This window comes from Zootoca vivipara, chromosome 12, assembly GCF_965207765.1.
Source record: "Zootoca vivipara chromosome 12, rZooViv2.hap1.1, whole genome shotgun sequence".
NCBI lineage: Eukaryota > Metazoa > Chordata > Lepidosauria > Squamata > Lacertidae > Zootoca > Zootoca vivipara.
The window spans coordinates 10273444-10286391 of NC_142595.1; the positions used below are offsets into that span (position 1 = coordinate 10273444).

General features: G+C 43.0%; 1 protein-coding gene across 2 annotated transcripts in view; it reads right to left on the reverse strand.

Annotated features, from left to right (window-relative positions):
• Positions 1-12948, reverse strand: part of BRCA1 (BRCA1 DNA repair associated) — a 46251-nt gene that overhangs the window by 10006 nt on the left and 23297 nt on the right. For both annotated transcript variants that reach the window (XM_060282280.2, XM_035136493.3), the window contains exons 11-14: positions 12194-12282; positions 10056-10215; positions 3022-3353; positions 1291-1378 (exon numbers count right to left, since the gene is read on the reverse strand). In XM_060282280.2, coding sequence (XP_060138263.2) covers positions 1291-1378; positions 3022-3353; positions 10056-10215; positions 12194-12282 — 669 coding nt within the window. The remainder of the gene's footprint in view (positions 1-1290; positions 1379-3021; positions 3354-10055; positions 10216-12193; positions 12283-12948) is intronic.

Consider the following 12948-nt stretch of genomic DNA (forward strand, 5'->3'; position numbering starts at 1 on the left):
GGTTTTTTGGCATGTTATTATATTTGCTATTGTTTTGCTACGTTATCATGAAACTGCTTTTGTAGTGTTTGTTTGAAATGCATACCCGTTTTCTTTGTTGTAAGCTGTTTTGCGCATGATCTCTTTTGAGGAAAAGTGGCATACAAATAAAATGAATGGATGAATGCTCTATTTAGGCATCCCCAAGGGCATGGGTTTAAGTCCAATGGGATTTTTAAAAATGGTTTTTCCTTTAACAGCAGATCCTTCGCGCTCAGTAGTATCTTCAAAAGATTGCTAGGTGACAGGGTAAGGGGTGCCAGAGGGAGGGGAGATGGCACGTGAAATCAGGGGCCCAATTATTTGGCTCACGCCCAAGTAGTCTAACAAGCAAGCAACCCTTAGAAAGTTCTGCCAGGTACCTGCCAGGATGTTGTGCAGATTCACAGGATGTATCAAGCAGGCTATAGCGCCTTTCAAGATCTAAACTGCTTTTTGGAAAGCGGAGGAGGGACATTAGTCTCTCTCTCTCTCTTTTTGTTTTCCAGGAATTACCTGGTTGATCCATTACTATCACCTTCTCAGTGGTGATACAAAACCAAATTATGTGCCAAGGAAAGCTAGCCTTGGCAATCTGAAAAAATGAAGAAATAATCAAATAAAACAGCATGCGTGTTTGTTTTTGAGACATAATATATTTTGTTAGCCACAGGATAAGACAAGAAACTATACTACTAGAAAGCTGCTCAGCTTATCTTCCTATCCATGAGTTTCCCATAACTTGTCAGCTTTTGCAGTTTATCTCTGCAAGCCACGTGGGATAGAAATTTGCATTTAATAATAACAACCACCACCACCTCAAAAGCTGAATTACCAAAGCAAAGAGTATGCAGTTCTCTCTATCTACAAGGAACAGAAAACAAAACCATAGCAGGAAAGGTCAAGTTTGGATTTTGACTCAGAACTCTCAAAGCCCCATTCAACACATCCTCAAAATTACTGTGCTAGCTCAGACCAGGGGGCATCTAATACAGCATTCTGTGTTCAACAGTGGCCAGCCACATGTATCTGGAAAGCTCAGTATGATAGCAGGCTCCATCCTGTGTTGATGGTATCTAGCATTTGGTAATCAGAAAAAACTCTCTCTGAGCTTGTGAGTTTCAGTAATGAACCATATTTAACAGTTGTTGGTTCTCTTCATGCAATTATTAAATTGAACTCCGGCCGTCTTGAAGGCATACCTACCAACCTATTCATCCACTTTATGTGCCAATGCAGATGGGAAAGTTCTCCTCTGGGTTCCCAACTCACCTGTTTTCATTACTACATGAGTTGTTTCATTAGAAATCTTATTAGACCAAGTGCTCTCATTCTTCCTGGCAAACATCTGTACTAGTCGCTAGAAACAAAGCAAATATTGGAGTTAGAAATTATTTATTTTATCAGCACATTAGATATTGCTGTCTTCTCTATAGAGCCTCTAAGAACTTTTAAGAACGTACACCCTCCTTTTCCGTATCAATGTCCAAGGTAGCTTACAACATTAAAATAACCACAGTAAAACAATAATTAAAACTAAGATTACCTAGACTCTGTGCCATGGCTACTTGGGCAACCAGGTTCACGGCCAGATCAGAAGTAGCCTCACACTATAAACCTGACTTCTCAAGGAGAGTGCTACCCAGTTCAAGAGAGATTGAGTTACTCTTCCCAGATCAGAAGTCCTATGGATCAGGGTCGCCTCTGTTGTTTGGATTAAGTTTCTATTAGTATCTCTCTCAACCATATTCACATGCCATCCATCCTATTACTGACTACAGGCCATGGTTTAGAACAGCATTGGGGAACCTGTGACCCCTCAGGTATGGTTAGACAACAGCTTCCATCATCCCTGATGCTTGACCATGTTGGATGGAGTCCAACAATACCTGGGCATAGCTGCCAAGTTATCCCTTTTTTTAAGGGAAATTCCCTTATGCTGAATAGGCTTCCTCGTGAGAAAAGGGAAAACTTGGCAGCTATGTACCTGGGGAGAGACAGTTTACCCTTTCCTGGTATATAATTACAACAGCCCCCCTGGAATGTGGTGGAAGGGCAAACTGGAAAGGGAGAGACCATTCAGTGTTGTCCATATATTGGTGACATCACTTCCAAAACGTCTCCAGCAGTTTCATGTCAATGTTAAATAGCATAGGGGACAAGATGGAACCCTAATGTCAGAATGATATACATCTAGATCAGGCTTCCTCAACCTCAGCCCTCCAGATGTTTTTGGCCTACAACTCCCATGATCCCTAGCTAGCAGGACCAGTGGTCAGGGATGATGGGAATTGTAGTCTCAAAACATCTGGAGGGCTGAGGTTGAGGAAGCCTGATCTAGATAATCCATACTGTCTGGGAAAGCTGAAGTTGAGATGCTGCTGTGTATTCAAGAATGCTCCCGAAGAATGGAACATTAGAGACTAGCCAGAAATTATCAAATAAAGTGAGATTAAGCACCTTTAAAAATAAAGGTCTCACTAATGCCTCTTTCAGTAGTTGGTTCTTGGAAGTGACACTCTCCCATAAGTTTACCACTCTCATTACCCAGGTAGGCCACTTCTGTTGGACCTAATAAAAAGTATTATGCTACTCTTTCATAGTAGAAGAAGTGGCATTTCCCTTCTCTAAAACAAGGAAAGAAAACCAAAAAGCCCTGTTTACTACAGCAATTTTAGATCGGAGTCTAAAAGTTTTACATAACTTTTCAGTACTGCCAAAGCTGGCTAAGAAATATTTTGATTATGGCTTCTTTAACTATCAAATTTTTTACAGACCTGCTAAAAAACAAGAATGGGCTGAGTGTTTGTCAACAGTATTTCTCAAAGCAGGTTGCATGCTCTCCCAGCACCAGATCCTAGATATGAGGGCACATAAATAAATTCCATGGTTTTGAGTAGTTTCTTAGATGGAAACTGAGAAAGAGCGGGATTTGAATTGCAGCCTCTGATCCTTGCTCTATAATATGAATCATACTGATTTTACCATTGACAGAGTGCTTACCAACTCGCCCTGGTTCAGACCTGAGGCCACCAGAGACATATTCCTCTTGCTTGTCAGAAATGGACTCTTTGAATTCCCTTTGCTTGCACTACAATGTGTGGTTCGTGACAAGGGCAAGACTGGACTTCCTTGTGCACTATGCCTCAATGCACTTTGTCTTCCTGCATCATGTGTGGCAGCAGGAGGCCCCATTGCTGTCTCTGTGGCCAAAAGGCTGGGAATCTGCTCTTTAGACGTTGAGGACCCTGGAGTCCCTTGCATGTTTCTCACAGGGGTAGAAAAGGCACCTTGGAGGCTTTGCTTACTTTCAGAAGTCAAATCTGCTTTACTTCCTGAAAAAGAAGAAAATATATCCATTACAAAAGCATTTTCTTCCATATTTGGAACGGATTAAAGATCCATCACTTAGACCAGTCATTATCAGCCTAACCTACGTCAAAGGTCCCATGGATGCCAGAAGTACACTTCCTTTCTTATCACACCTAAATTTACTGCAATGCTTTCAGAATATGAAATATCATGCAGTATTAGCTGACAATTTGTATTTATGAATTTTTTTAGAGTATAAATGCCTGCATTTTATTTTAAGAAACAAAATTATAGAGGAGCTGCAAGCAAAGCTTTATTATATGGTTATCAGAAATAGTATGTAGACCTCAACATTATCTTGCAGAAACTTAAGAAGCTTTAGAGAAAAAGCTCAGAAAATAAATGTTCTTAAATGTAATTTAAGGAACAGCAACATATTCTCTACGTTCTATTCCTGATAGTTTCACCCTTGAGGAGTTAAAATGTTTGTGAACATTCTTGGCAGCTCCACAGAAGGCTGAGCGGGTGGAATGGCGCCTGCATGTGTCTGTCACCGATGGACATGTTTTAACTCTATTTTATACTTACTATTATCACTGATTTATTAATTGCCTTATAGACAACTACTCCCAGGGTGATGAACATTGAGAAGAAAGAAGAAAGTTAAACACAGAAAAACAACAAATACATTCACATCAAAAGTGAAACCATACAAAGTAGACATCCCTGGTAAAAACCCATTTATCCAGCCAGGAAAGCCTGTCAGAAAATGTTTCCAGATAATACAGATAGTGGGCACCTGCTGTATCTCAACAGGAAAGATATTACAAAAGATATTACACAGAAACAGGGGCAGCCATACTAAAAGAAAGCCTTGCTCTGGGTTACCGAGGAATAGGCTTCTGAGATCTTTGGCATTTTTACAGAGAAACTCTCCCACAGCTATTTATGAAGTGTATAAGGGTGAATAAAAGATATACCCGGTACTTAGTATAGGGCACTCTGTTTTTAGGTGAGTTGGTCTAGATTCTCGACCAATGCCTCAACCCTCCAAGTTTGAAAGGAAAAAAAAGAATGCTAGTGACACAATTCTCCGCCAGTAACTTGAAGTGACATCAGTCTTTAAAGCAGCTTTAGTATTTTGCTGATTTATTATGAAATATTCATCATAAAATGTAGAACCATATTAGTTCCTGACTCTGGAGAGTAGCTGCATCTTTAACGGTCTATAAAACACCCACAGTCCTGCATCAGTATAGAATACGCTACCAACTCAATACTCAAATTATACTTTGAATATTCAATCACTTGAAAAAAACACAAGGTGTCAAGTGATGCGTTTGGTGGAACTAATGATAAAACAGCAGAAGAAACATGGAAAGAGCAGAACAGGCCTGAGGCAACATTCTCTTCACTACTTTTTTTTTAAAGCTTCTTATTTACGGTGTCTCAAAAGAGCTTTAATATATCTCTTCTCCCCAGAAAGTGATTAGAAAGAGGCAAAAGGTGTTTTTTTTAATAGCCAGGAGAGACGCTGTAATTTGTAATCAAGCCATCAATAAATGTAATCAGGTTGAAGCTTTTATGAGGAGCCCCAAAATACTTTATTCTGGCCTGAAAGCCCAAACAAGGGCTCTGTTAATTAAGTTGTCTTCAGTCTGTTTCCGAGCCCAGAGGAAGCTAATTAATCGATTTCACCGACTTAAAACTCAAACGTGCTATTTATAGCTATCTAAGGATTTGGCTTTGATTGGATTTGAAACTGCTGCAAAAACATTCGCCTGCAAACCAGTTCCATCAGGAACAGCATATTATTCTCACACTAGATAAGGTTCTGTTTGTGTCTAAATGCAGTGGGCTTCTAAACCCAGAAAGACTGGCCCTAGAATCACTGGGGGATTGGGGTGAAAATAAACCAGAAAAGCACAGCAGACTCATGACTGCCATTCTAGAAGTCGCTAATCACTTTTGCGATTTATGTTAAAGATATTGGGTGGTATTCAATTCAGTTTTACTCAGAGTTGTTGTTGTTGGGGTTTTTTTTGGCATCCATCTGTCTCGAGAGAAAATGGAGTGTGTCTCCAGGGATGAAGCCAGACCTCTTCATTAGTTGGTCTAAGCCTGGGTGGTGTATATAAAGGTCCTGGGCTGCCTGGACAACGTCCCTCCTCTCAGCCTCACTGATGTGGTCCAAAGGAAAGTAGAGCAACACATTTGGCACAGCTTGGCTGCAGGAGTTGCTGAAGGAGGCCTACAAGGCACCAACCGCCTTGTGGGTTTACTCCTTAGCGTTTTCTTTCCCCAAGGATATCCCACAGGACATCAGAGGTTTCGGATCAGAGTTTTCCTTCTGCTAGATGGGCTACCTTCCCAGGCTGAGCCCTACCTGCCCCCTCACTTCCCTCTATATAGCACATGCAAAAATTGCCTTCCTGACCACTGGACCCACTATTGGTTTCGACTGCTCAATCCACCAGAGTCTGTCTTTGCATGCAGGGAAAGTCCCTAACTCATCCAGGGTTTGAGACCCTCACCTGGTTTAGTCGGCCAGTTGAAGAAGTTTCCTGGAGGGTGGCCACTGTTGCTTGTTGACAGCTTCTAGGAGCCACAGAAGAATCTACAAAATCTGCTAGCCCACAAAAACTTTCACTAGCATGTCTGGTCACACATACCAAACCATCTGTTGCATATCAATAGCATGAATTAGATAAAGGAACAGCTCCTCCAGTTTACAGAAACAGCCATGCCCGGTCAGCTGGGAAATATTCTTATTTGCCATTAAGTGAGAAGGCAAATTAACATTTACAAGCCTGAGCTAGTTGAATGTCTGGGGGTAGGTGGGGAATTAATTAATCAACTTTCTCCCTTATTGTAGAATTAGGAAAAGCCTACCCTACTCCCAATTTCCTCCATGAATTTGTCCAATCTGCTTTTAAAGCCATCCACATTGGTGGCCTTCACTGCCTTCTGTGTGAGTTTCATAGTTTAACTATGCGTTGTGTGAAGGAGTACTTCATTTTAACTATCCTGAATCTTCCTATGTTCAGCTTCACTGGATGTCCACAAGTCCTAGTGTTATGACAGAGGCAGAAAAGCTTCCACTTTCTCCATGCTATACGTAATTTTATTAACTCCAATCATGTCACCTCTATCAGGCCTTTTCTCTGAACTAAAAAGTCCCAAATACTGCCACTTTTCCTTATAGGGAATTACTCCATCCGCCTGATCACTTTGCTTGTCCTTTTCTGAACCCTTTCCAACTCTGTAACATCCTTTTTGATGTGAGGCAACCAGAATTGTGCATAATACTCCAAATGCAGTCACACCACAAATTTGTATAACAGCATTACGATGTTGGCATTTTATTTCCGATTCCTTTCCTAATGCTTCCTAGCATGGAGTTTGCCTTTCCCACAGCTGTTGTACACTGGATCAACATCTTCATCAAGCTATCCACTACAACCCCAACATTAGCTTCTTGTTGTGTGATGCCCTTTCAAAGCAAAGCAATGACAAGTTTTGAATCCTTGTCCTGATTTGAGTCCTCGTTGGCTATTTTGTGTGTGTGTGGAACGGAAAGAGGCAAAATGTTCTTAAGGACTTTTGAGAAGTCAAGTGACAGTGAACTCAGCAATCACTGCTGTCCACCCCCAATTGTTACAGCCATATAACCAAGTCTAAAGAAGCCATATTTGCAAATAGGGGGTTGAAAAATGTGAATTGATCAGACGTGCAAAGATGAGCATACTCTACAGAATCACTGGCACTGAATGCAGATCGCAATACCCTTTGGCAGTCAGCTCATTAACGTGACAGTTACTCTGAACTTTTAAAAACGTTTCAGCTGCCTTAAATTTCTGGGTCATCTTGCTCATTTGGCATGGGCCTCATTCTTCCTCTTGGAAGTAGCTCTGTTACTTTCTGCTGCTGGTGTTTTATAGCTGGCTCCCCCACAGACTTCCCAAGAGAACCCTTGACCTGAAGCCTGGTGGAGATTAGCATTGCTCTGTTTCGCTTGCCCACCCTTCTTGCAGAAGGCAATGATGCCTAGTAGCCATATCCCATGTTTGCCTCCATAGGGTGTCAAAAGATTAAGCACCTGGGACCCTGCAACAGCTAAAGGTTATGAAGTTAATCTAAGAGAGGGACCCAGCTGTGTTGTTGTTGCAGCAATTAAACTGGCCTTCCTTGCCCAGAGGAACAATTTGAGTGAGTAGCAAATAAAAGCCCTGAATGAACGTGTACACTTTCTTGGAGTAGCATTTATATTACAAATTTTATCAGTACACCAGGTCACAATTCCAAAAGAATGGGGTCCCCTGCAAAGCCAAGGTAGCTTCTGGGTTTTATCTAGCTAAAGAAAACAAGCTAATCAGATACACTGTCACAACAATATGGGGACGGGAATGCATTTTAAAACCAATGCCATGGCAACAGAGCTCAAACTGATGCATAAACTCCTCTGTAAACTGCTAAATTAACTCCGTATTGCATCATCAGCAGATACTATAGCGTGGTGTTTTAACAGACAGAAGAAACATTTGTTTCTGGAATAAAAGAGCAAGGATAAACAGATCAGAAGAGGGCAAACAACACTGGACTTGCTGAGAAGGTTTCTTCTCATCTTAACTGTGAATGGAGATTACTCCTCTGACTCATTCCAAAGGCAGAACTAAGAAAATCTTGGTGCTGTCCTTTCTGCTGAGACAAGGACCCTCAACTCAGTTTCAGGACATGCATGGTACCGCCAATACATTAACAACCACCATAACTGTAAAAACACTACTAGAAAAAAGGAGGGGGGGGAAGAGGAAAGGAGAGAAAAGGATCCCCAGACTTAAACCAAGCTGAACTGTATGCCTCAGAAGCCAAATGTGTCATCCCTCATCTACCCTACGACCAGCAAGGGAACTTGAAGGTGAGCCTGAGTATGACTGGATATCCTTCCATGTACTGATGAGAAGAAATTTCCATGGTAAGTTTTCTATTAGTGGAAGAAGATACCTAAAGTGGAATGTTCAACTGTCATACCAACATCCTGGTCTTTCCCCTCCCTACTCAGGGCCTAAGGGCAAAGGGTTTGTGGGGACACCATTCTTACAAAAGCCACATCAGCAGAAGCAAGTATGTCCAATCGGTAATGCTTAACAAAATAAGAGGCCGAGGTCCAGGTGGCCTGCTAAAACTCTTCCAATGGAGCATTTGTGATGAATGCTGAAGTCACATCACTGTTGTGGAATGAACTGTGACCATTGAGGGGCCATGTGCTGTACATTGTAGGCTAGAGATACAGGGTTTAGCTTTGGAAACTTTCCTGCTTGTTGTGGAAAGCTAAGATGTTGGGAAACTAATAGGCTGTTTGATTACCATAGATTCACGTTTGTTGCATGTCAGGCTTGTACCACTCCTCTTTGGGGGTTGGGAAGAGGGGATGTTTGAGCCTAGGAAAGGTGGCAGGAAGTAGAACCATGTGACAAATGGAACTGATCTCTTTAGAGTCAACCGTAGACCTTGCTGCAAACTTGAACTGCAAAGGTATGCACCAACGACCAGGCATATCTCCTCTAGCAATGCTCTGTCTCAGAAAGCAACAGTGTAGTAAGGCAGCACTCTCGACAACAGTCAGCCAGGATACTCTCTGGGATCTGAATGTTGCTGGAAGACTGACATTCCCAGGGCAATTTGACTGAGGAAGCCAGGGGCAGCCTCCTCTCAAGGCCCAATTTATTGAAGGGATACAAAGAGAAATCTGTGTTGATGCAGGGACTTGGTTCTGACAATATAAAACTTGAAGGTCTGGCAGTGACCAGTGCAAACTGGCCCAGTTCAAGGGGCATGGTTGGATGAGAATAGAAAGAAAGAAGGCAGGATGGGTTCTTGTGAAAACAGGATGGGAATCTTGTGAAAACAGAGTTGATTTTTTTAACTAAAAGCTGGATCTATATGGAGGACTGCTTTACCTTGGTGGAAGATGCACAATTCATCTCCCAGTTCTCCTCCCCTATGCTGCCCCAAATCTGCCCTGCATCCCCAGAACAAATTCAGGGGAGGGAGAGCAGGGGAAGGGAGGAGAGGCAGAGATTGTTTTGTTGTGCACTGGGAAATCCTTGTGCTAGCTAATGGGAAAACCCGCTTAATGCTATGTTGAATACAACCCAGTCTTTAAAGTGAGAACTTTAAGTCAGGGAGCTCCTGTAGGCTCAAAGTGTGGTCTAGTCAGAACTTCCAAAACATTTTAAATATTCAGGTGGACACTTGATGCAACGAAGGACTGAGAGTAGAGGCAGTTCTCGTGAATCTGCAGTGTGTGGGTGAGTGCCCTGTGAACTGAAACCTGAGTCATCCCACGTGCTCCTCTTGTGCAGCTTCCTATCCTTCCTGAGAGAAGCTCACTCCCTTTTCCCTCATTCTAGCTATCCCTCAGCAGGGCCCAATAACAGAGTATGTGTGAGGCAATGGCGGAGACTGGTAGTTCAATGTTATCTCCTATTCAAAGTAGCTTGTTAGCAAAGTCAGCTGCTGGCAAGAGTAATTAACTTACCGTAGGTTCAGCATCTCTCTGCGTCAGTAGCTTATGACTTTTACAAAGAAAATCATAATGCAATATTTGAAAATAGAAAAGAAGGCACAGGTCAATTTCAAGGTGTTTGATAAAAAGTAGGAAAGCATTCTTAATACCCAGACAATCTTCCTGAGGAAAAAATAGAAGGGACTGCATTGCTCACCCCTTGCTGATCTTGTCTGTCCTCCAGTGAAATCATCTTCCTCACCAGGAAGCGGTGATCCTTCACAGACAGCACTCTGGCTTCCCTGTTTGAGAACTTCTTTAAGAATAGCCATCTTCTGCTGGAGTTTCTTTAAGCTGTTTCGCATGGCAGTTTTTTGCTGCAAGGAAGAGAGAACAAAACACCGGATTTTCCCATGATAAGTTATCTCTTCTCAGTGAACAGAGAGTATCCTTGCATGCCATCTAAGTCAACGTTGTGGTGCAATACAGAGGTATAAGCAAGGGCACAGAGAAGATTGATGGGGAAGAGAAGAGTACTCTCAGTACAGTCATACCTCTGGATACGAATGCTGCGGGTTGTGTACAACATGGGTTACGAACGCGCCAAACCCGGAAGTAATGGAATGGGTTACTTCCGGGTTCGGCAGTTCACAGAAGCACCAAATTGCGACCTGCGCATGTGCAGAAGCACTGACGCGGGTTATGTACTGTTCTGGATGCGAACGGGGCTCTGGAACAGATCCTGTTCACATCCAGAGGTACCACTGTACTCAAATTATTCTGACTGAAAGCCCCGGGAGTCTCTCCCAGCCTGATCACAAGCAGTGAAACAACCATACCTGGGTGAGTAAGATACCAATACCCGCTAAAGCAAGCATAGACAAACTCTTCCCTCCAGATGTTTTGGGACTACAACTCCCACCATCCCAACAGTGGTCAGGGATGATGAGAATTGTAGTCTCAAAACATCTGGAGGGCAAAGTTTGCCTATGCCTGCGCTAAAGAGAATGAACATATCATGGTAAGAGCAACATTGTTTTCTCCTTCCATGAAGGAGATCCTAGAGCAGCCCATGAGGTGCCTTCTAGACCAGGGCAGTCCAATGTGTTGCCTGAGGATCACATGCGGCCCTCGATGCCTTTTTTGCCCTCAGCAACACTGGATGCCTCCCTCCCCCACAGCCCTTGTGCCGCCTTCCAAAAGCCAGTTAAGCAATGTGCTGGGCTTTGGGAAGGAGGCGTTTAGGCTCTGACAGGGTCCAAGAGTCCTCCCATCTCCTTCCCAAAGCCCAGTTAGCATTTTCTCAGCTTTGGGGAGGAGGAGAGAAGGCAGGCTCTAGGACCCTGTCAGATCCTCATATTTCCTTCCCAAAGCCCAGCACCTCACTTACCCAGTTTCTGGAAGGCAGCGCAAGGGTACTGGGTGTGTGTGTGTGTGTGTGTGTGTGTGTGTGTGTGTGTGTGCGCGTGTGTGTGTGAAATTTTGGCCTCTTCTCTCCCCACCCACAACACCAATAAGTTTCAGGTCAAAGTACTCTTGTGGCCCACTTGGTATGAAAGGTTTGACTGTCATGTTCTAGATATTGCTGGACTCCCAACTTCCAGATCATTGTCCATCCTAGCAAACTGATAGGATTTGGGAAGCTGCTGCCAATGCAGAATGTGGTTGCTAAGCACAGCACTGGCTGCAAGTGAGCTACAAGGCCCAATTCAAGGTGTTAGTAGTAGCTTATGAAGCCCAAAATGGCTTGGGGTCCAAGTACCCCAAAGAGCACCCCCCCAATATCAACCAACTCGGGCCCTACAATCAGCAGATAAGGCCTTGCTGGGGGTGCTGCCACTGGAAACTGACCTATGACAGGGCCTTTTCAGTAGCGGTTCCCTATTTGTGAAATGCCTACCCTGGTGAGGAGCACCCATCTCCAACATTATTAACTTTGAAAACATTCCTATCCACCATGTATTTGGTGGCTGAAAAATGCTATCCCTGGCAACCCAAAGATCATTGGATGAAATAATGTTACTAATGATAACTTAAAATGCTTTAAACTGTTTTAGAATGCTTTTTAAAAAAGTGGATGTGCTTGCCACCTATGGCTCCATTGGGAAGAAGAATGAGTTATTAAACAAACAATAAATAACATAAGATTGATTCTCGCTCGTTAATCCATGCTGGTCCAACCAGCTCTTAAAGGCCTCCAGTGATAAAGGTTCAACCATGTTTCCAGTATGACATGTGGTTCCTGTATACCACTAGCTTTCCAAAACTTCTCTCCTCCCAAATCTTATCCTTCCTTGCGGCAGCTTGTCTGCATTAGTCCTTCACAGCCATGCCTGAAACTGCACCATTTCATACCTGTGTGGTGAGAATCTCACTCTGGGAAGAAAGGCCTGATGAATCCCCCAAGCAGCTAGCTTCGCTGTCATAGTCCAAGGTCTCTTCACCTTCAAAAGACAAGAACCCTGTTTCTCATACAAAATATTGGAGAGTATGCAGAGATAATTCCCAGGCAAGGCTTCTTATTTATTGATACAAAGATGTGCCCAACATACCACTCCCTAGAAAGGAAGAGGGGAGCTTTGGCTGAAAGAACAAGAAGGAATGGGGAAGGTTAGGAAAGTTCCCAGCTTCCTACAGAATCACAACCTGGGCTTAAAGTAGCAGTTAAGATACAGTGACAGGGACAAATCTTTATGCACCCGGGTTTATTCAATGTTAGGCACTGAGAACACAATATATATGAACAGTACATGGAGGTTAACACTTACCTCAACAGCTTCAACCAACACTGAAAATTGCTTGGCCACTCCCTCCATGCAACAATTAAGCTTTTAAAAAATATTCTACTGCACCAATAGGAGATTTTTTTAAAACCAACGTAATACAGGAGGGCAGCACAGGCTGAAAAGGGGAGCATCACCTGCAGGCCAGAGGTTTACAACCTTCCCTGTTGTAAAAGGTCTAAGGGCCAATTTATACTTTATTCAGCACTATAGGCACACTGGTGACTGCTGTAGTGAATATTAAAAATGTCTGGTATGTGCATCTCCCCTCTGTATTCAGAAAACCCAGGGTAGGGGTAATAGTGTAATATAAACACACTTACAGGC